The 25,013-nt window shown below is 38.0% G+C and overlaps 1 protein-coding gene across 1 annotated transcript in view; it reads right to left on the reverse strand.

Moving 5' to 3' along the window:
- RIC1 (RIC1 homolog, RAB6A GEF complex partner 1) overlaps positions 1-25,013 on the reverse strand; it is a 182,928-nt gene that overhangs the window by 121,235 nt on the left and 36,680 nt on the right. Inside the window, exon 2 of the mRNA XM_007946326.2 lies at positions 8,615-8,722. Coding sequence (XP_007944517.1) covers positions 8,615-8,722 — 108 coding nt within the window. The remainder of the gene's footprint in view (positions 1-8,614; positions 8,723-25,013) is intronic.

Raw genomic sequence — 25,013 nt, forward strand, 5'->3', positions numbered from 1 at the left:
AAAAAAAAAAAAAAAAAAAAAAACAGTTGCAGCGATATGTTGACAGGGAACTTCTTGAAATGCAAGCCGGATTCAGGAGGATATGGAACAAAGGATATCATCCATATTAGGTATTTCAAGTACTTATAGACAACAATTATTAGTAATTAATATTTACTATTAATAACAACTATTAGTAGTAAAGAGCACTAATACAAAAGACAATCCTAGTGAAAAATGGATAAAAATGAGCCACCTGAAATGAAGAAGTGCAAAGAGCAAAAAACACATGGAAAGATGCCAAACTCTACATTAAAATGACCATTGTCACCCACCTAATATAAGCATAAATGTGCTAAACAGTAATCCTAAGAACACTTACAGTGACACTGGTAATAGAATTTCGTTGTTTTTTTTAATAATATGGCAAATTTTATTAAAACGAAGATACTCTTTGTCCCAGCAATCCTACTTAGAGGAAAGTAATCAACAACAATACATTAATGTGATCACAGAGAAACAAGTAAAGGAAACACAGTGCAAAAAGGGCAAGGAGGCCACATGTTCTGATCTCCTCTAACCCCACAAAAGAAAGACAGAGTCACCATCAATAATCCAAGGCCTATTCCTATAAGGCCAGACATGCTGCCTCCCTCCAGCCCTTTCACCAACCGTTCCTCCCAAAGCACCCACCAACTCTCTCCTGGGTTTGATAATTCACTGGGGTGGCCACAAAGAACTCACAGATTACAGAGTTTATTAGGGAAGCACCAGGCTACAATTCAAGTTCAGGAAAAATGCTCAGTCTCTCTCCCAGCCTACCATCCCTTAGTCAACAGTCTCTCACAGTCTCTCTCCCAGCAGCGCTGGTCCCTCGGTGTCTCACTCAGCAATGCGTGTCTCTTGCATCTCTTTCCCAGCAGCACATGTCTCAGGAGTGCGTGTCTCTTTCAGCAGCACATCTCCCTCAACAGCAGTCAAAGTGAATTCTGCCTCTAGGAGGCCTCCTTTTGAGCCTGGCAGAGTGGCCAAACTAGCCAATCATAGCATCAGAACTCTAAGCACCTGAGAGAGAGTGGGCACCTCCCAGAACATTGTTTTGTGCCACTCCCAACAGAAATACTCCAGGTGGACAACTTTAGCAATCAGGAGCTCCTCAGTTGCTCATAGCAATTCCTACCTTGGAGTTTACAAAGACTTATGGGTAGAAAAGCCACACTAAGTGATTTACTACACTGCACACAGGAAGATGTTAAAATTGTTTACTTAAGGCATACACATTTTAAATTCCCAACTTGAGCGCAAGGATAATTTCTTTTAACTTTCTTGGTTTCTAACATGAATTACAGTACCCAGGTAGTATAGTATACAAGGTAGACATTGGGTTAATTCAGGAATGTGAAATAGTTCAAAAGAGATCCATGTACCTCCATCATAACTCACTTTAACTCAGTCATAAACATTTCTAATTAAATCTGCAAGTAACAGTTTTATAAACCCAGAGGGTAACTATATGGAGAAAAATTAAGTCTTTTTTCCCCCCAAAATTAAAGTACATTATTCTGCACATATCTTATAATCTCCCATTATCCATCCCCATCCCCATCCCTTTTCTTCTAGATACATATATATATTTGAGAGCTAATAAAAATAATCCACTTTGCAGAAGATGTATTACATATAAAGTATTAACTCAAACTTTAAGACACTTTTATTTCAAAATGTAACTACATGAGTAGCTTAAACTTAATTTCTAAAATTCACAACCATAATTTATTTACTGTCATTGTACGTAAGAATAAGAATTTCTATATAAAAATAAGCCCACTGAATGTCCAAAAGAGCTGAGAAGAAACAATAAAAATGTAGCTATAATACTACCTTACTGGGTTTATATTGAGACCACTTGCCAAAGGAGCAAGGAGGCCACATCTCCTGACCTCCTCTAACCCCGTAAGAGGAAGACAGAATCACCATCAATAACCCAAGGCCTATTCCTGCAAGGCCAGACATGCTGCCTCCCTCCAGCCCTTTCACCAACCCTGACACCAAGTTTCTTCCCGCAGCACTCACCACCTTTCTGCTGGGTTCGATAATTCACTGCAGTGGCTACACAGAACTCATACATTATGGGGTTTATTAGGGAAGCACCAGGCTACAATTCAGGTTCAAGAAAAATGCTCAGTCTCTCTCAGCCCGCCGTCTCTCAGCCACTCTCTCAGCCACTGTCCCAGCAATGCATGTCTCTTGGTGTCTCTCTCAGCAATGCGTGTCTCTCAGTGTCTCTTTCTCAGCAGTGCGTGTGTCTCAGGAACATGTTTCTCTCAGCAGCACGTCTTTCTCAGCCAGCAGTCAGAGGGACTTCTGCTTCTAGGAGGCCTCTTTTGAGCCTGGCAGAGTGGCCAAACTAACCAATCATAACATAAGAATTCTAAGCACCTGAGAGAGAGCAAACTTCCTGGAACATTGCTTTGTGCCACTGCTCAACAGAAATACCCCAGGTGGATAACTTTAGCAATCAGGAGCTAAAGTGGGGTGGAAGTGCATAGGAAGGAATGACACAGGGAAGAGGTAACTACGGGAAGGAAGTAAGAAAAGAGCTGTTACACTGTGGGAAGTTGCAGTCAATGTCATGAAACAAAATGTGTATGAACTGCTGTATGGAAAATGAATTTGCTCTGTAAACTTTCACTCAAATCACAATAAAAACTAAAAAAAAAAAAAAATTCCAGCTCTTTTTGCTACTAAGTGCACACAATCAAAAGAGCATTTTCCTCCTAGGGTCCTCTTACTCTTTTCCTAAATTTCACCATAATCTTCAGCACACACATGAAACCAAATCCAGATATTCCTATCTTCTTTAATAAACTCATTCTTCCTCTTATATTTTTCCCAAAATTAACTGCCATCAGCTTCTACCCAGTCATCTAGGGTAGAAATCAATGCAATTAAATTATTCATGCTCACTCATCTTCTACATATAGTCAGCAAATTTTGCTACTTTTCTATAACTATTTCAAAGGAATAATGATTAATCCTCTCTTTGGTGTAGAGTAAGAATGAAAAAATAATACCAGAGAAATAATGAAGTAAGGTTCTAGCAATCAAAAGATCTTAAATGTAAGGCTTCTTTGTTTGGACTTTATCATGTAGGACGACAAGGGTAAGCAAACCTTTTCTGCATATGCTAGAAAATATTTTTTAAAAAGAAAGTAGTAAATATTTTAGGCTTTGCTGGTCAAAAGGCAAAATCAAGGATATGATGTACTAACATAAGAATAAAAATAATAAACCTCCATAAATTTTACTAACAAAATTTTAAATAGAATTGTAATGATAATTGAGCACAATTTTTGGTAACAAAACTCTAAGGACAACAGAATGATTTTTATGGGGTAACATTTTTGCTTAATTGGTGTTCAAAGTCAGTGTTCCCTACCAGAAAATCAAATACAAAATTTCATCTGTTAATGCTGGCTTGTGAGGAAATTTTACATCTGAAAATATTTTTTTCACACAGGTATTGTCCAATACCAGTATCAATCTGTTGTTGTGTGCCGTGGAGTTGGCCCCAACTCATAGCGACCCCTCCTTGGGTTTCCGAGGCAATATCACTACGGAAGTAGATTGCCCAACCTTCCTTCCAAGTATCAATCTAGGACCATACAATTTAGATTGAATATATCCAACATTTGGAAGGAATTTATTAATTTCTACTAAATTTTTCTCTTGGTATTTGCTTTATCATGCTATTCCACTGCAGATTAATCACTTCTAATTGAAGGTTAGTACAAGTTCTTCAACTACACAAGGGATTTTGAAATACAGAAATTTCCTTTGCACTTGCATCAAGGTCCAAAAAATGCTGTTAGAACTGTGGTTTAAGCTCCGAATATATACCCACTCTTAATGTCATGTGGGAATAGAGATCTTCATCTTTTAACTTTGGACAGCAATGGAAACATACAAAGCAGCTTCATATTACTGTAAAATGCTAGTTATCGTCTATATGACTTTATCACATGTTTTACATATAAGGGCTGTTTGGCCCTGGATATCCAGGTGGAGTTCATTAAAAAGCATCATCAGGTTGGTACCAAAAACCAAGTTCCAAAGCTATTCAGTGTTCAGTAAGTGGTAGAAGGCAGTTCTTTTTGTTAAAAAATAAAAAAAGGGCAATCTCAGCTCTGAGATCAAAATATTTACAACATAACTTTGCCACTGGTAAGCCATAAAACAGCTATGCAGTAGGGCAACTCAGGTATTTAGCTTTTATTTCCGAAAAAAATTCATGAAACTGATGATGATTAGATCCAAGAGAGTGTGAGAAATTTATGATTAACACTACTGGTTCAATAACACATGATAAAGTCAAAATTTCTCATAAAGTATCTGCAGATGAATAATATAATGAATAACAATAGATTTTAAAAACATTACATTCTTATAAGCTTTGTAAATTGTCCAACTAAGCTTTTTTCTGCTCTATAATTTTTCCACCATCAATTTAGACACATTTTAACAGATTCTACTTCATATTATACTGAATTAGTATAACTATGGATAAAACTTAATTTCTCAGAGCCTCAGTTTACTCATCTATTATGAGGGATGATTACTTTAAAGTGCTGATCTAAATATTAAATAAGATGATCTACATGTTGCTGTTGTTGTTAGGTGCTGCAGAGATGGCTCCAACTCATAGTGACCCTATCTATATACAATAGAATGAAACACTGCCAGGTTCTGTACCAGCCTCACAATCCCTGCTATATCAGAGCCCACCGCTGCAGCCACTGTGTCCATCTCATTGAGAGCCTTTCCGTTTTTCATTGACCCTCCAATTTACCCAGCATGATATCCTTGTCCAAGGAATGGTCCCTTCTGACAACACGACCAAAGTAGATGAGACAAACTCTGGCCATTCTTTGTTCCAGAGAGTATTCCAGCTGCACTTCCTCCAGTTCACACCTGTTAGTTCTTTTAGCAGTCCATGGTACTTTTCAGTATTCTTCGCCAACACCAAAACTCAAAAGCATCAACTCTTCTTTGGTCTTCTTTATTCAATGTCCAGCTCTCACATGCATGAGGCAATTGAAAATACCATGGCTTGGGTTAGGCACACCTTATCCTTCAAAGAGATATCTTTGCTCTTCAGCACTTTAAAGAGGTCTTTTGCAGCAGATATGCCCAGTACAATACGCTGTCTGATGTACTGACTGCTGCTTCCATTGGTTTTGATTGTGGAGCCAAGTAATATGAAATCTTAGACAACTTCAATCTTTTTTCCATTTATCGTGATGCTGCTTATTGGCCTAGTTGTGAAGATTTTAATTTTCTTTATGTTGAGATGTAATCCATATTGCAGATGGCAGTAGTCTTTAATCTTCACTAGTAAGTGTTGCAAGTCATCCTCACTTTCAGCAAGCAAAGTTGTATCATGTGCATATTGCAGGTTGTTAACAAGTCTTCCTTCAATCCTGATGCCACGCCCTTTTCCATATAGTCTAGCTTCTCAGATTATTTGCTGAGCATATTGATTGAATAAGTATGGTGAAAGGATACAACCCTGATGCACTCCCTTCCTGACTTTAAATCAGGCAGTAACCCCTGTTCTCTTCAAACAATAGGGTATGTACAGGATCCTCATGAGCACAATTAAATGTTTTTGAATTCCCGTTCTTCTCAATGTTATCCATAATTTGTCATGATCCACACAATCAAATGTTTTTGCACAGTCAACAAAACACAAGTAAATATCTTTCTGGTATTCTTTGCTTTCAGCTAAGATCCATTTGACATCAGCAATGATATTCCTCGTTCCACGTCCTCTTCTGAATCCAGCTTACATTTCAGGAAGTTCCCCATCAATATATTGCTGCAACCATTTCTGAATTATTTTCAGCAAGATTTTACTTGTGTGTGATGTTAATGATATCATTCAATAACTTCCACATTCTGTGGGATCACCTTTCTTGGAATGGGTACAAATATGGATCTCTGCTAGTCAGTTGGCCAGGTAGCTATTTTCCGTATTTCTTGGCTTAGATGACTGAGTGCCTCCAGTGTGGCATCCATTTGTTGAAACATCTCAATGGGCATTCCCACTGAATACCTGCACCCTTGTTCTCCAATTCCTTCAGTGTAGCTTCAACTTCTTCTTTCAATACCATTAGTTCCTGATCATATGCCACCTCCTGAAATGGATGAATACCAACAAATTCTTTTTGGTACAGTGACTCTATGTATGCCTTCCATCTTCATTTGATGTTTCCTGCATCATTCAGTATTTTGGCTGTAGAATCTTTCAATATTGCAACTTGAGGGTTGAATTTTTTTTCAGTTATTTCAGCTTGAGAAATGCAGAATGTGTTCTTCCCTTTTAGTTTTCTAACTCCAGGTCTTTGCACATTTCACTGTAATAAATGGCTTTGTCTTCTTGAGCTGCTCTTTGACTCTTCTAATCAGTTCTTACATCTTGTCATTTCTTCCATTTGCTTTAGCTACTCTCCATTCAAGAGCAAGTTTCAGAGTCTCTTGTGACATTCATTTTGGTCTTTTCTTCCTTTCCTGTCTTTTTACTAATCTTTTGCTTTCTTCATGGATGATGTGCTTGATGTCATCCCACAGTTCATCTGGTTTGCGGTCACTGGTGTTCGATGCATCAAATCTATTCTTTAGACAGTTTCTAAATTCAGGTGGGATATAATCAAGTTCATATTTTGGCTCTTATGGAATTGTTTTACTTGTCTTCAGTTTCAACTTGAATTTGCATATGAGCAGCTGACAGTCTGTTCCACAGTCAGCCTCTTGGCCTTACTTTGGCTAAAAATATTGAGCTTCTTCATCTCCTCTTTCCACAGATGTAGTCGATCTGATTCCTGTGTACTCCATCTAGCGAAGTCCATGTGCGTAAGTCAAAAAACTCACTGCAGCTGAGTCGGTCCTGTCTTATAACAACCCCTCCTTGGGGTTCCGAGGCAGTATCTCTATGGAAGTACACTCCAGTCTTTCTTCCAAGGACTGGCTGTTGGGTTTGAACCACCAGCCTTGTGGGTTAGCAGTCAAATGCCTTAGGCACCAGCTGCCATTTATGTTTTTGAAAAAAGGTATTGGCAATGAGTAAGTCGTTGGTCTTGAAAAAGTTTATTACGTGATCTCCAACATTGTATCTATCTCCAAGGCTGTATTTTCCAACTACCAGTGATTCTTCTTTCGTTTCCAACTTTTGTATTCTAATCACCAGTGGTAATCAACACATCTTGACTGCATGTTTGGTCAATTTCAGACTGCAGAAGTTGGTAAAAATATTCAATTTCCTCATCCTTGGCTTGTGTGGTTGGTATTTAAATTTGGCAACAGTAGTATTAACTGGTCTTCCTTATAGGCATATGGATATTATCCTATCATTGACAGCATTGTACTTCAGGATAGATCTTGAAACATTCTTCATGACAATGAATGCCACTTCATTCCTCTTCAATTTGTCATTCCCAGCATAGTAGATCATATTAACAGATCATAGATCTGATTCAAAATGGCCAAAACCAATCCATTTCAGCTCACTAATGCCTAGGATATCAAACTTTATGGGTTCCATTTCATTTTTGACAACTTCCAATTCTCCTACATTCATACTTCGTACATTCCATGTTCTGATTATTAATGGGTATTTGCAGCTGTTTTTTCTCATTTTGAGTCATGCCACATCAGCAAATCAGAGTCCTGAAAGTTTACTCCATCCACATCATTAAGATCAGCTCTACTCTAAGGAGACAGCTCTTCCCCAGTCATATTTTGAGTGCTTTTGGACTTGAGGGTCTCGTCTTCTGGCAGTACATGGGAGAATGTTTCAGGACTATTCATAAAGTTTTCCAGTAATACATCAGACAGTATTTCACTGCTAGTCATAATGTTTTCACTGGCCAATTCTTTGAGAAATGGATAGCCTCTTCCTTCTTCCAAGTCTGTCTTAGTCTGGAAGCTTCACTAAAACCTGTCCACCATGGGTGATGCTGCTGGTATTTGAAATACTTGTGGCATAGCCTTCAGCCACACAGCAACAAGCAATCCACCACAGTGCAACAAACTGTCAGACAAGTGGTAGAGACAATTTACATAAACAGATTAAAATAACACCTACACAGAAGGTGATCAGTAACTGTTACTCATATTTATTATTTTTTACTGCAAATTAGGTGATGGTGACAACACTACAGATGACAGTAATATAACAAATTTAAGAAATAGAATTAATGGAAGAGAAATGTAAACATAGACTCAAATGGATATAATAACTACTTGAAACAAACACATAAAACCTATTGCTTTTGTGGGAAATCCTTGGATGTCAGGACTAAAAATGTGAAAAACCAAATTAGACATAGGCAACACAGAAAAGTGAGAACAAATGGATAAAAATATAGGCAGCACACTTAAGGATGAGAGGAAGTAGTAAAGTTAACAAAGATGACATAGGAGTAACATGAACAGAAGAATCAGCAGTGACTCTTACCACTAAATAAATGTTTACGGGGATGGAAGATTGAAGGACAGCTATCTAAGAAAATCAGATTTACATGAAATGCAATGAGTTCATAAGAAAAATACTATCAAAGTTGAAGAATCTACTTACTGACACAGCTATCATGGTACTATCTGGCCTCCATTCAGCTTGTTTGTAAGATCCAAACTGAGCAGATGATTTTGCGAGTTCCTTGTAGGTTACAATTAACACACTAGGCTGGAAGGAAACAGTTGCATTTGTATTAATATATCATAAAAATACATACAAACAAAATTTAAGATAACCTATCATGTAGTACTCTGAAAGCAGTTAAATAATTCTACAAGTGCAATAAAAGCATAATCTAATATTAAATCATCAGCTTCAAACAGTCTAGTCAAATCAACAAAAAAGACCCAAAAACAATTCTTCAATGAATACTTTCTATATAGCTGAAGAGGCTCTATTTAATAAATCAAAAAGTAACCCCTGCCATCACCTCAATCTTAGAGTTTATAATACACTTCGGAAAATAAAATTTTCAAGGAAGAATTTGGGAAGACCAGATAGTACATAATTAAATCCTTAACAATGTAATGGTAATATATATAGTACTTGACTTTTATTTAAGCACATTCTATTCATTCTCTACTTGGAAAAAGGACTGTTAACAACAAAGAAGGAGAGGAACAGCAATGCATAGAAGAATCATACACTATTGGCTGGATGTAAGTTTTCATTTCTCTTAGATAAATTCACCTTCAAGAGAAATGTCTGGGTCATATGCTAACTCTATTGTATTGGTTGGGAGCTCTGGTAGCATAGTGGCTAAGGCACTTGACTGCTAACCAGAAGGCTGGCGGTTCAAACCCACCAGCCACTCCTCGGAAGGAAGGTTGGGCATTCCTACTTCCGTAGTGATACTGCCTCGGAAACCCAAGGAGGGGTCGCTATGAGTCGGGGCCGACTCGACGGCACATAACAACAACAACAACAACATTGTATTGGTTACCTACTGTCGCTCTAACAGAAGATACCACAAATGGGATGGCTTAAACAAACAGGAGTTTACTCTCTCGTAGTTTGGAGGCTTTAAGTCTGAGTTCAAAGTGCCAGGCTCTAGGGGTTGTGTGAAGGCCCCTCAACCGTGGGCTTCAGCTCTGCCTTCTGCTCCCGGCCCACTGAAGCTAGAGGCTTTTCTTCACCCAGGCAGCTGCTGGCTGCTGAGGATGACAAGCCCAAGGTTGACAAGTAAAAAGGCACAGTGTGATGTTACCAAGCCACATGGCAGGCCATTAATTCAAGTCCACTGAAAGAGCCAAGCAAGCTGGCAAGCTGGCAAGTTCAGCATGGCAAGCTGCTAAACAACGATGGGCTGCATGCAGGCTTCAAGTGGGCCTACACTAGAGACCATTCCCAAAGCTGTTTCTTATATATGGGAAGCAGACCACATAACCAAAGCAGCTACTCAGCTGCTCCAATAGATTCTACCATGGAGTTCATTACCAGTCTCACCACGGGGAATAACTACATCCAGCTGCCCAGCCACTCAACCAGGCCCAGCCAAGTTGACACACAAACCACCACATCCATGTTTAACATTTTGAGAAACTGTCAAACTCTCGTCCACAGCAGCTGCACATTTTTTTTTTTTTCCAGCGGCACAATTTTATACTCCCACCAGTATACGAAGGTTCCAATTTCTCAACACGTTTGATAATAGTTGCCATTGTATTTTTTTTTAATGTAGCCATCCTTCTGAACATGAAGTGGTATCTCATTTTGGTTTTGATTTGCATTTTTCTAATGACTAATGTTACTATAGGAGCTCTGGTAGTGCAGTGCCTAAGGCACTTGACTGCTAACCAGAAGGCTGGAGGTTCAAACCCACCAGCCACTCCTCGGAAGGAAGGTTGGGCAATCTACTTCTGTAGTGATACTGCCTCAGAAACCCAAGGAGGGGTTGCTATGGGTCGGGGCCAACTCGATGGCACACAACAACGTTACTATGCATCTTTTCATGTGCTTATTGACCATCTATATATTTTCTCTTCTATCTATATCAAATCCATTGTCCATTTTTTAACTGGGCAATGGTATCACCAACTCTTATAAAGGTCATGTTCCAACAACTGACTCTCTGAAGTTGATTGCTGGCATTCTTTAAGATAATTGTTTCTGCAGTAGAATTCATTGTAAACAGAGATAAAATACCTTGGTCATCTTACAAAAAGTCTATTCTGCCTACCTATACCAGTAGACAATTTAATGCAAGTTCTGAAGTATGAGTGAGAGGATTCAAATACTGGCTAGGCCAGTTATGAGCTTTGTGACCTTAGACAAACTACTTAATTCCACCTATGTTTCCGTTTTTATACCTTTAAAATAAATGTAACGATAGAACCCATGTCACCGGCTATCACTGCTGCAAAGATTACATAAATAATACAGCATATGGTAGATTACCTGGCACTTAATAAGCACTTCAGATGTTACTTGTTGCTGTTTTATTATCATTTTCATGTCTCAGGATTACATTATTGAAAATACTACAGAACAAAACTCTTGACTGTTTCCTACGAATTAGTTCATTCACAAGTCCTACTTAAGCCAGTAGTAACATATTGCTTTCTGCTATAAATTATGCAATGAGAATAAGATCTGCTCAACTATCTGTTAAATTGAGGGGGTAGAGGCAGTGGAGCAGAATGAATTGAGGTAGGCCCAAAGAACGTTCTGAAATGATGTAAATTATATAAATTTTGACTGAGACAGCAGTTATACAGCATATACATATGCCAACAGTCACGTAAGATCGATATTTTACTGTACATAAATTATACCTCCAAAAGACATGCCCCTCCTCTAAAAAAAGTCATCATTCAAATAAACTGTGTCATTTACAAAAGCAGGAATGATTACTAACATAGATGATTTTCAAAGAAAATTTCCTGGTTAATTACTAGTTAAACACAAAATAAGTTAAACAGACACATTATACTCACTTTTAGTTGTGTTTTATTTTGCTAAAAACAGTTCTGAAATATAATTGTGAGAAGTGCATAATGTATTGCTTTCAAAGCAGATACAGCACACTTTTTCAGTAAGATGTAGTGTTTTCTGTTGCTATTGTGTTAAGTGATGACTGGCTAACTTCATACTTTAAATACTCAATTTCCAAAGTGATATTCCTTAAACTACACAATCCTGCAATAACAGTAATAACAATAATCTACAAATGGATACATAGACAGACACGCAAGCTGAACTAGTGTTGGAAAACAAATGGGATTACACCCACAAATAGGTTTGACAGAGGATACTTCTATGTATTTTTATGTGTGCTGCAAATATATCCATGAATAAAGTATAGCATACAAGGGAAAAGTTATGAAAACTTATTATCCATAACCTAATACTTTAAAGCAATGAATTGCTGGGCCTAGGTACTTCAGACCACAGTCTCAGGGGACATCAGAGTCAACTGGCACAACACCGTCCACAAAGAAAATGTTCTGTATCTCACTTTGATGAGTAGTGACTAGGGTCTTAAAAGCTTATGAGCAACCATCTACTAAGGTGCAACTACTAGTCTTTCCCTGTCCTGAGCATAAAACAGTGAATAAAATCAAAGACACATGGAAACAATTAATCCAAAGGACTAATGGACCATGGGAAAGTCAGCCTCTAGGACCCTGAGACCAGAAGAACTAGATAGTGCCCAGCTATCACCAGTCTCTCTGAAAGAGATCACAACAGGAACTCCTGGAGAGAGTAGGAGAAAAATGCCCAACAAAACTCAAGATCATAAAAAAGACCAGGTTTACTGATCAGAAGAATTGTGAGGGATGTCTCAATCTGAACACCAACGCTCTTGGCATTAAATTGAGATGATGAACTACATATATAGAAAGAGGCTAGCCAATATAGAAAGAGGCCAACCAACACACTTTGGCAGTTTTCTTTTTCTCCTATATGAAATGAGTAGTAGTTGAGGATTATCTCATTCCCATTTTCAGGTTCTTTTTTTTTTAAAAAAAAACAAAAAAAACCACAAAACTTTCTATTGTGGTTTGAGTGAAACCCACATGGACATTTCCTGTCTCAAAAGTTGTTTTGAAATTATTTTTAAATTTTACAAAAAAATCACCTTTCCCGAGTCAAGATAGTGAGAGACCATGCTCTGGAATCATAGGCAGCTTTCCAGAGCCTCCTGTCACCTAAAGCCCATTTTCAGGTTTTTGAAATCAGGATGTTTCCTCTCCCATCCTGCTACTAATCTTTATCCTGTGAAACAGTACCTGAACAAATGCTTCTGAATGGAAATTGCTTTAAAGTAATTTCATGTATACAATAACATCGATAAAGTATCATGTTAAATATGTTTAATTTTAACCTACTCAACCCTTTCAGGATATAGGAAAAATCCAAATCCAGAGTAGGGTGGTCTACAAAAAAGTGGCCTAATTTACTAAAAAAATTAAATGTGAAAGAAAGAAGGGAAGAAAGATTATTCTAGGTTAACAGTTATAACACCTCATTGTAATGCATGAATTTTGAATAGATCCTTGTTTTCAAATTTAAAGGGGACTATAAAATAATCTAGAGAATATTTGGGAAAATTTCCAATCAAACTACATAGTAGAAGGCATTAGAGAATTAGTACTTTTTAGAACTGTATCATCGTTATGTATATTTAAGAATGCCATTTTTGGAAGATGCATACTGAAGTATTTAGGCATCAATGAAGAATATTGATGTTTCTACTTTCAAATGATTCCATACACTTACATACTCAGATATATACACGTGTACAAACACACACACACACAAAACAAAATGTTCAACGTTGTTGACAAATTACAGGAATCAATGTTGATTCCATATATGTGTATACAAGTGGAGGTAAAAATCTGTATGCACAAATTCTATACAGAGTGTAAGGAAAGAAACACTATAATTTGTCTCTATTTCCTAGCATACAGTTTACATGTCCAGTTGTTAGACCCCAATATACCACAATAAAAACCAAAAACCCAATGCCATAAAGTCAATTCTGACTCATAGTGACCCTAAAGGACAGAGCAGAACTGCTCCAGAGGGTTTCGAAAACTACAAGTTTTTATGGAAACAAACCGCCTCATCTTTCTCTCACAGAGTGACTGGTGGGTTCAAACTGCTGACCTTTTGGTTAGCAACCAAATGCTTTAACCACTATGCCACTAGAGCTCCTAACATACCTCAACTGTTGTTGTTGTTGTTATGTGCCCTTGAGTTGGACCCAACTCATAGTGACCCCTCCTTGGGTATCGAAGGCAGTATCACTACGGAAGTAGATTGCCCCATCTTCCTTCCAAGGAGTGGCTGGTGGGTTTGAACCGCCAGTCTTCTAGTTAGCAGTCAAGTGCCTTAGGCACTACACTACCAGAGCTCCTACATACCTCAACAGCACATCATAATATCCATAATGAAGAGCAATATAGCATGTAATTACATACTTAGTAGTTTTCGTTATTGCATACTATATATACTCCATACTCCATAAAGTAAAATACATAGTAGTGTTTTGGTTATTTAGTGCTGTATAACAGTAATACTACAAACATATGGCTTGAACAAACAAGGATTTATTCTCTTTCAGTTTAGGAGGCTAGAAGTCCAAGTTCAAAGTACCAGCTCCAGAGGCTAGCTAGATAAAGGCCTCTTGACTTTTGGCTTTAGCTCTGCCTCTTGCTCCCGGCTCACTGAAGCTGGAGGCTTCTCTTAACCTAGACAGCTGCTGGCTGCTGAGGCTGACAAACCCAAGGACAACAAGTAAAATGGCACAGTCCCAAAATTATCAGGAACACAGCAGGCCACTAATTCAAGTCCATCAACTGTCCCAAGATCGGCACAAAACACGGCAGACCACTGAGATGAAGATTCAGCCAAATGTAGGATCCAGATGTGCCAAAAGCTAGAGACGTTCTTCAAATTTTCTCCTCATATACTAGAAGCAGACTACATTCCTACAACAGCTACTCAGCAGCTCCCAGTAGATTCCACCATGGAGATGATTACCAGTCTCATCACGGGGAATACCTAAATCCAGCTGCCCAGTCACTCAAAACCAGGCCCAGCCAAGTTGACAGACAACCTTAACTACTACATAGAGTTAAGAAAGATGTCTATAAAAATTGGTTTTAAGTCAGACTTAAAGGAATAATCAATTAACAATAAAATTGGTTTATAAACACTACCTAATTCCCCTATGCCAGAAAAATACTAAACATTTTTCAATATGTTGAAGAGAATATATTTTTCTAGGAGCCCTGGTGGCACAGTGGTTAAGCATTGGCTGCTAACCAAAAGGTTGACGTTTCAAACCCACCAGCTGTTCCACAGAAGAAAGAGGTGATTGTACACTTCTATAAAGATTACAGCCTTGGAAACCCCGTGGGGCATTTCTACTCTGTCCTTACAGGGCCACTATGAGTTGGAATCAACTCAAAAGTAACAGGTTTGACGTTTTAAATATATATATATATTCCATCCGACATAAAGTGAGAATCCCTGGTAGTGCAGTGGTAAAAAGCTCATAATCGAAAGTTCAGTCATTTGAACCTACAGCTATTGCACCAGAGAATGATGTTGTTGTCTGCTTTCATAAAGATTTACAGCCTTGGAAACCCTATGGGACCACTGTAATCTGTCCTGTAGGGTTGCTTGTGAGTCGGAATGGATTCAGTGGAAGTGGAATTTTGGAGTACATAAAGTAAAATTCATGACAGATTTAAGCGAGATCTCTATAAAAACTGGTTAGTTTTTTTTTAAGTTGGACTTAAAGGAATACTACAAAATTCACTTGCAGCTTCTACCTAATTCCAGAAAAAAAGTAAACATTTAAAAATACACTATACAGTACATATTATTCCTATCAATGTTTTAAAACTTTTCTTCTCCCTATATGCCACCTTCCCAGCTTAGTTTTTATAAGCTTTCCCTAAGGTTCAACCTAAGATTGCTAGAACCCAGGCCCAATCATATACTACTGTGCCTCAGTTTCATTATCTAGAAAATGCAAAGAAAATATTTGTAAATAGAGGAGGAGTTCTACTTCACAATATCAATGTATTTAAATGTAGTAACATATTAAAAATTTATAGGCACTGTGCTTCGAATTTAGTGAGCATTTGATAATCATGGCCTCAGGCCTAAGGCAGTCACCTGCCACAACCAAAGCTGGTGGTTCAAACCCACCAGCCGCTCTCTGCCAGGTAGCCGGGCTGTCTCTTTGGGAGCTCTGGTAGCGTAGAGCCTAAGGCACTTGACTGCTAACCAGAAGGCTGGTGGTTTAAACCCACCAGTCACTCCTCGGAAGGAAGGTTGGGCAATCTACTTCCCTAGTGATACCACCTCGGAAACCCAAGGAGGGGTTGCTATGAATCGGGTCTGACTCGATGGCACATAACGACAACAACAAATCTTAATAAAATGGTGTCAATGTTTTTTAAAAACCAGATTTTTACAAAGTCATCTTTCAAATAGATTGTTTCAAGCTTTATTTTTCCTACTTTACATGAGAAGCAGCTTGAAACAACCTCCACAACATAAACTGGGGTATTAAACATGGGTTAGAATCCCAACTCTGACACTTATTAAACTGTCTTCCCAGATCAATCACTTTACCTAAGCCTCATTTTCCCTCAACAAAGAAATAAAACTATAAAAAAGAAATAATCCTAGAAATCCCAGGGTATAAAACTATAATAATTTTAATGAAAATTTCATTAAGATGGTTTCCACAACAGACTTGAGATGCCAGAAGAAACAGAGAACATGAAAATTATTCAATAAAAATCATTCTATCTGAAGAACAGAGTAAAAAAAGACTAAAGAGAGCCACAAAGATCTTTGGAAAATCAATGAAACTATGTATGTATAATGAGTGTTCCAGAAGGAGAAGGAACAAAGAGACAGAAAAATTATTTGAAGAAGCAATGGTCCAAAAGGTCTCAGGTTTGATAAAAAGTATTAAGGCACAGATCCAAGATGTTCAACAGACCTCAAATGGGATAAATACCTACAAACATACATTGATGGCTGCATATACTTCATATACAAACTGGTCGAAGCTAAAAACAATATTGAAAAGCATAAAAGCAGATGACTGTGCAAAACACAAGAGGACAAAGTGACAGCATTCTCATTCAGATTTCAGGGACCTAAGAATAAGCTCCGTTTGCCAAGGACAGCAGGGACATATGGGAGGCTGACAACGAGAAAGGAGAGAGTTGTTAAGTGTATAAGTGCTGCCAACTACTGAATAGAGGAGCACAGTACCCTGCTTACTTAGATAAAATCCAAAGAAAACAAAAATTGTGGGTAAGTCACTTCAACATACAATCACCAATTAAATATAAACACAAAAACGTCATAATGCCTCTGAGACAACAGAGCACCACAGTCCACACAAAGAAGCAAGATAAAGCAGGAGAAATAAGAGATCATGATATAGACCCAAAACACATCCCTGAGGAAGACACATTATTGGAACTCCCCGATAAGGAATTCAAAAGAATTCTATTTAGGTATCTTCAACAAATTGAGAGACACAGATCAAGGAAAATACTGACAAAATTGAGGAAATCACAGAGAAAACCGTAGAATAATTTCAAAAGACAATACAGGAACATAATGACAAAATAAATGAAAAATTAGAAATGATACAAAATCTACACACAGAAATCTGGAAGATTAATTCTATTTTTCAAAAATACATAACACATTGAATGGGCCAAAGAGTAGAATTCAATGAGTAGAAGAAAGAATTAGTGAGATTGAAGGAAAATATCTCAATACTTCTTTAGAAAGCGATCGATCAGAAAAAAGATCAAAACAAAATGAAGAAAGCCTAAGGTTCATGTAGGATACCATCAAAAGGATTAACCTACATGTAGTCGGAATTCCAGAACAAGAGACAAAACCACAGAAAAAGTGGTTGAAGATTTGTTGGAAGAGAATTTTCCTGGTATGATGAAAAATGAGAATATATCCATTTAAGAAGTCTGACAAACCCCAAACATGACAGACTCCAAAAAGAAAATCACCAAGACATATCATCATCAAACTCATCAAAACCAAAGACAAAGAAAGAATCCTGAAAGCAGCACAGAAAAAAACAAAAGTTACCTACAAGGGGCAACCAATAAAACTAACCTCAGATTTCTCAGCAGAAATCATGCAGGCAAGAAGACAATGGAATGGTATATACAAAACCCTGAAAGAGAAAAATTTCCAACCAAGAATTATGTACCCAGCAAAACTGTCCCTCAAATATGATGGTGAAATTAGGACATTCCAGATAAGCAGAAATAAAAGGAATTTGTTAAAACCAAACCAACCTTACGAGAGATGCTAAAGGGAGTCCTCTGGACAGAGAACCAACAACAGTAAATAACAACTGACCATTAACACACATGGTGACATAACCCAGAAACCAACCCAGCTATGGAAATATCCTAAGTAAATAAGCCTACAAGATTGTACACAGGGAACCAGAGACATCAATGGACAAATGAGGACAACTACAAACCAAAAAAGAGGGAAAAAACTGTGTCTTTACAGAACTTCTAGATGATAGGGAAGTCAAGACAACTTCAATATAGAACAGACTGTTCTAAACTTGAGAACAAAACTATAAAACACAGGGTAACCTTAAAGAAAAATGAGAAACCTTCACATCAAAATAAAAAAGATGACCAGCACAAATATTTAGCAAATACTAAAACAATAGCAATTAAGGAAGTGATAACACAATTCATAAACAAAACGAGCTCAGCACAAAAAAATCATATGGGACAAAGAAATCAACACCATGAAAAAGCACATAACAAAAATGACAGCAACAAATTCATACTTGCTGATAATTACATATCTGTCAAGGGACTTATCTCTAAGATTTACAGAAAACTCCAACGTCTCAACATCAAAGGAATTAACAATCCTATTGAAAAATGGGCTGAAGACATAAATAGACAGTTTACCAAGGAGGAGTATTTAGGTGGCCAGCAAATACATGAGGAGATGCTCAGGATAATTGGCCATCTGAGAGATGCAAATAAAAACAACAGTGAGATAGCATCTCACCCCAGCACTGATGGCAAGGTTCAACGAGACAGAAAATAACAAATGCTGGTGAAGATGTGGAGAGATTGGGACTTTCATACACTGTTGGTGGGACTGTGAAGTGATACAACCACTGTGGAAAGCCATATGGCAATTACTTAGAAAGCTGGAACTAGAGATACCTTTTGATTTTTTAAATTTTATTTTTATTTTTTATTTGAAGAGCTTGTTTTACATTCAACATAATGTGTACATTTAGTTTCATTCCCCATGTCCAACCCTAATCCAGTCTCCTCCCCTCCCTACCCTGTAAACCTTCCTCTGTGCCCTTCATATTTATGCACTCCTGCTTGTCCTACATTTCCTCAATTTGAATGTTGGTCCTCTGGTGTTCCAAGGTCTATTGTCTAAGGGATGTATTACCACAGAGTATGTGGGTGCATCATCCTGGGTTGAGTGGTCTGCATGTACATCTTGTTAACTACTGGGCTGAGAGCCAGCCCCTGGGGGTGCGTTTTATTCCAGGCACAGAATGTATTCCAGGGTCATAGTATTAGAGTCTCACCAGATTTCATCTGACCAATAATTCTAGTCATTATTGAGTTTTCGGATTTTGTTCCATGTTTTCCCTCCCACTCTATCCAGGATCCCCACATTTGACCCTTCCCTGAATGGTTGGCACTGGTAGCCAGGCACCATCTAGTTCTTCTGGTCTCAAGGGCCATCATGTCCTAGGGTTGATTGCTTCAAAATGCCTTTTGTTGTTGTTCTTCACTTCCAACTTGAGGAGACACTTAGCTGTGTCTTAGATGGTTGCTTGAAAGCTTTTAAGACCCCACTCGCAACTCACCAATGTAGGATGTGGAACAAGGCTTTGATGTATTTTGTTGTGCCAATTGAGCCTGGTGTCCCCCAGTACTATGGTCCCAAGACTGTAATCTACTGGATCTCTCTCCCATAGTGTCTGGTTGTCTGTGAGGGATTACTCTCTGTCTGCTATTGTTTCTGTAAGGACTGCAGGTATTTTGTATCACTGGTGTCTGTGCAAGATTAGCCTCAGCTGAATCTATCCTTGGTCTAGAGTATACTTCTGTTCACTGACCCCCATCTGATCATCTCAGGTGTTTATGTGTTTATCTGTATAGCCTAGTGTTTAGTGTTAATGGCAATGTGGTATTGTGGACACACTGGCTGGTATTAGCATCTGTGGTCTCTCTTATGTGCACAATTCGGTGTCCTCTCATTTCCTAATGTTATCATGGTGGTCATGTATCCTTCCCATATATCCCTCTCCCTACCCATGTCAACGTGTAGGCCCCAACTAGCCCGAAATTAATCCCTTCCTTTCCCTCCCCATCCCAGTAACCTACTAAGTGAGTTCTCTTTCCCAACCAAACCCTTCTCTGTCTTTTTACAGTAATGGGCTCATACAGTACTTGTCCTTCTGCAATTGACTTATTTTACTCAGCATAATGTCCTCCAGGTTCACCCACATTGTGAGATGATTCGCGTATCCCTCATTGTTCTTTAATGTGGCATAGTATTCCATTGTGTGGATATACCATAATTTGGTTATCCACTCATCCGTTGACGGGCATTTACGTTGTTTCCATCTCTCTGCTATGGTGAATTGTGCTGCGATGAACATAGGTGTACATATGTCTGTTCGTGCACTATCTCTCACTTCTTTAGGATATATTCCTAGTAATGGAATTGCTGGGTCAACTGACTGTTTCACAATTATATAATGTCTCTCCTTATCTCTTTTCAGTTTTTTAAGGAAATGCCATACCATTTGCCACAATGATTGTACCATTTTACAATCCTACCAGCAATGCACAAGAGTTCCAATCTCTCTCTCCACAACCTCACCAGCATTTGTTACTTCCTGACCTGTTGAACTTTGCTATTAATCATTAGAGAGATGCAAATCAAAACAACTATGAGATATCATCTCATAGTTGATGATATTTCATAGTTGTTTTGATTTGCATCTCTCTAATGATTAATGATCGTGAAAATTTCTCATGTGTTTGTTGGCTGCCTGTATATCTTCTTTGGTGAAGTGTCTGTTCAAGTCTTTTGCCCATTTCTGAATTGGGTTGTCTTTTTGTGTTGAGGTGTTGAAGTTTTCTATAGATTTTGGAGGTAAGTCCTTTATCAGATATGTCATAGGCAAATATTTGCTCCCAATCTGTAGGTTCTCTTTTTATCCTTTTGATGAAATCTTTCGACGTGCATAGGAATTTAATCTGTAACAGGTCCCATTCATCTAGCTTCTCTATCTCCTGCACATTCTGGGTTATGCTTGACAGTCTATTTATGCCATAAATTAGGGCCCCCAGATTTGCCCCTACTTTATCTTTGAGGAATTTTATAGTTTGGGGTTTTACATTTAAGTCTTTGATCCAGCTTGAGTTTGTTTTTGCATATGGGGTGAGGTATGGTTCTTGTTTCATTTTTCTACAGGTGGATATCCAGTTTTGCCAGCACCATTTGTTAAAAAGGCTGTCTCTTTTCCATTTAATTGGTTTTGTACCTTTGTCAAAGATCAGTTGTCCACAAATGGATGGGTCTATATCTGACTTTCTATTCTGTTCCACTGGTCTATCTGTCTATCATTGTACCAATACCATGCTGCTTTGACTTCTGTGGCTGTACAGTAGTTCTTAAGTTCTGGGAGTGTGAGATCTCCCACTTCGTTTTTCTTGTTGAGAAGTGCTCTGCTTATTCGAGGTCTCTTTCCTTTCCTTATGAAATTAGTAATTAGTTTGATAGAATTCTCCAGTGAAGCCATCAGGGCCAGGGCTTTTCTTTGTGGGAAGTTTTTTATGATCTGTTCAACTTCTTCCCTTGTTATAGGTCTGTTCAAGTTTTCTATCTCTGAGTGGGACAGTTTCGGTAGGTCTTGTGATTCTAGAAACTTGTCCATCTCTTTTAGGTTCTCAAATCTATTGGAGTACAGGTTTTCATAATATTCTGTCAGTATCTTTCTTATTTGTTGGTTCTGTTGTGATGACACCATTTTCATTGACAATTCTTGTGATTTGGATCTTTCTTTTCTTTTATTAGGTCTGCCAATAGTTTATCGATTTTATTAACCTTTTAGAAGAACCAGCTCTTTGTTTTGTTGATTTTCTCTTTTTTTTCTTTTCTGTTTCATTTATTTCTGCTCTGATCTTTATTATTCCCTTGCTTCTAGATACTGTAGGATTCTTTTGTTGTTTTATTTCTAGTTGTTGAAGCTGATTTATAGTTAAGAGTGTTGATTTTGTTTCTTTCCTTTTTGATGTATGCATTTATTGCTATAAACTGTCCTCTGAGAACTGCTTTCACTGTGTCCCATAGGTTTTGGTATGATGCATCTTCATTCTCATTTGTTTCTAGTAATTTTTTTATTTCACTTTTTATCTGTTCTGTTACCCAGTAGTTTTTGAGCAGTGAGTTGTTCAACTTCCATATGTTTGATGCTTTTTCCTTGCTCTTCCTATTATTAATTTCTAATTTTATAGCATTGTGGTCCGAGAAGATGCTTTGCAGTATTTCAGTGTTTTTGAATTTACTGAGGCTTGTTTTATGTTCTAACATATATATGGTCTATTCTGGAGAAGGATCCATGTGCACTGGAAAAGAATGTGAATTGTGCTTTTGTTGGGTGAAATGCTCTGTGCATATCTATGAGGTTGAGTTGGTTGATTATATTGTTGAGTTCTTCTGTATCCTTGTTGAGTTTTTTTCCAGTTGACCTGTCCCTCTTTGAAAGTGGTATGTTAAAGTCTCCTACTACTATTATAGAGTTGTCTATTATCCCTTTTAATTCAGTTAATATTTGCTTCACTTATTTTGGAGCACTTTCTTTGGGTGGATAAATATTTATTATTGTAACGCCTTCTTTGTCAACTGACTGTTTCACAATTATATAATGTCTCTCCTTATCTCTTATGATGTTTTTCACCTATGTCTATTTTATCAGAAATCAATATTGCTACTCCTGCACTCCTGCTCTTTTTTGGTTTCCATTGGCTTGGTATGTATTTTTTTCCATTCCTTAACTCTTAATTTGTTTTTATCTTTGTTTCTAAGGTGGGTCTCTTGTAGGCACCATATCGATGGGTCTTCTTTTCTTATCCAGTCTGACACTTTCTTTCTCTTGACAGGTGCGTTTAGTCCATTCACATGGAGTGTAATTAGTGACAGGTATGAATTGATTGCTATCATTCTATTGTGTTTTTTTGTCGTGTTGTTGGTGTTTCTTTGGTCCATATACTTTTCTGTGCTGAGTTCAGTTTGTTGACTAATGCTTTCTCCCTTTTCTTCTTTATAGTTGATTTTGTGCTTATTAAACCCATATGTTTTCCTTCCTTCTGGATTTGCTTAGAAGGATTATTACTTTTCTCTGTGGTTACCTTGGAGTATATTCTTGTCTCTACATTTTTAGAACAGTGCTTACTATAAAGACATTGTCCTGTTTTCCTCTCCATTTGAAAGTCTGTACCTAGAAGTTTTATTTCCTCTGACAGGTTAGTTGCTGTTGTTGTGTGCTGATTGACTTCCTTGGTTTTTAAGGTACAATGTATTATGGTCTTATTTTGAGTTAGATTTGATTTGGTTTTAGTGTTGATGCTACCTATCCTGGTTTTGTTGATCTCTGTTGTGGGTTCTCTATCGGAAGGACTTCCTTAAGCATTTCTTGTAGGGTTGATCTGGCTTTCACAAAATCCCTTTATCTCTGTTTGTCTGAGAATGCCTTGATTTCGCCCTCCTATTTGATGGATAATTTGGCTGGATAAAGGATTTTTGGTTGGAAGTTCTTTTCCTTCAGTGTTTTATATATGTTGTCTGTCCCATTGCCTTCTTGCCTGCAATGGTTTCTGCTGAGTAATTGAGCTCAGTCTAACTGTTTGATTATTTTAAACAATATTTCTTTTGTCCCAGGCAGCTCTCAAAACTTTTTCATTGTCTTTGGTTTTGGAGAATTTGATTATAATATGCCTCGGTGTTTTTTCTCTTGGGATCTGTCTTGTGTGGGGTTCTATGAGCTTCTTGGAAAAGTATCTTTTCTTCCTTCACGATATTGGGGAAGTTTTCTGTTAGCAGGTCTTCCACAGTCTTCTCAGTGGTCTTTATCACCTCTTCTTGTTTTGGAATTCCAGTTAAGTCTTACGTTGTTTTTCTCATGTCATCACATATAATTCTTAGGTTTTCTTCATTTCTCTTAAATCTTTGTTCTGATTTTTCTTCACACAGGCTAGTGTCCAGGGATTTGTCTTCTAGTTGGGACATGCACTCTTCAGTCAGTTCTAAACTACTCTTTTGTGCTTCTACTGTGTTGTGTAATTCTGTCATTTTGGTACTCATCTTCTGGATTTCTAACTGCTGTTTTTGTATGAGTTCGGATTGTGCATTAATCTTATTATTTTGTTCTTGAATGATTTTCCTGAGTTCCTCCAGGGAACTGTCTGTGTTCTCTTTGTTTCTATTTGGGGTTTCCTTAGGCTCCTGCATAGCTCTATAAACATATCTTCTAAATTCCTTCTCAGATAATTCTGTTGCCTCCTCTTCCTCCATGTATAATGATACCTTTATTTGTGGTTTTGCTTCTAATGCCTTGTCCTTTTTTTTTCTTTGATTTGAGGTTGCCTGTTGTTTCCTAGACATTTTGAGGTTGTCTTTAACTGCTGGTTACATATTGATTTGTTTTGTCTTGGTGGTATGGTTTAATATTTTGAAAAGGTGAAGCTGGTGTATTGTATTATATTTCATTTAGTTATTAATTCAGGTATGCTGGGTTGCTCTGCAGTTTTCTTTGTGATGGTGGAATCACCATGTGGAATGTGGATATGGGTTTCTGTTTGTCGTAAAGAGGGTTTAGAGTTCAAACCAGAAGGTTTTATGTTAGCTGAATGTGGTTTCTTCTATGGATGAGTGAAGTTATTGACAGAGAAGGTGGGAGAGGAAGAAGGAAAGCTTGCTGTTGCTAGAGGTGGTTTCTAGGGCTTTGAGCGGGCTGCTACCGATGACGTCATACTGTTACTTACACGCCCGCAGCTCAATTTCAGCAAAGACTCCAGTTGTTAGAGAGTCGCCATTTTCTACCAGGCTCAGACACACACAAAAACCCCGCTCCTGAGGCCCCTCGGTGCCAAAAAGCCAACCCAAGGCAACTTCCTGGCTCTGCAATCCATCGTGGGGGTTTCTCCCTCCGGCCTTGCCTGTCCGTGGCACTGGTCCAACCCGCCCAGACTGCAATCAGCTCGGGAGTTCCTCTGTGAGTCTGCCCACCAGCAGCGCCAAAGATGCGCTCGGTTTCAGTTGCGCTGGAGTCAGAAGAGTGCCTGCTAGTAATCTGTGGTCTCAATATTAGTGATAAAGTCAAGCACAGACCTCTCAGTGCCACTAAGCTGACCCAAACCTGTGCAGT

This window comes from Orycteropus afer, unplaced genomic scaffold, assembly GCF_000298275.1.
Source record: "Orycteropus afer afer isolate SDZICR_OR568_19922 unplaced genomic scaffold, OryAfe1.0 scaffold00156, whole genome shotgun sequence".
Classification (NCBI taxonomy): Eukaryota; Metazoa; Chordata; class Mammalia; order Tubulidentata; family Orycteropodidae; genus Orycteropus; species Orycteropus afer.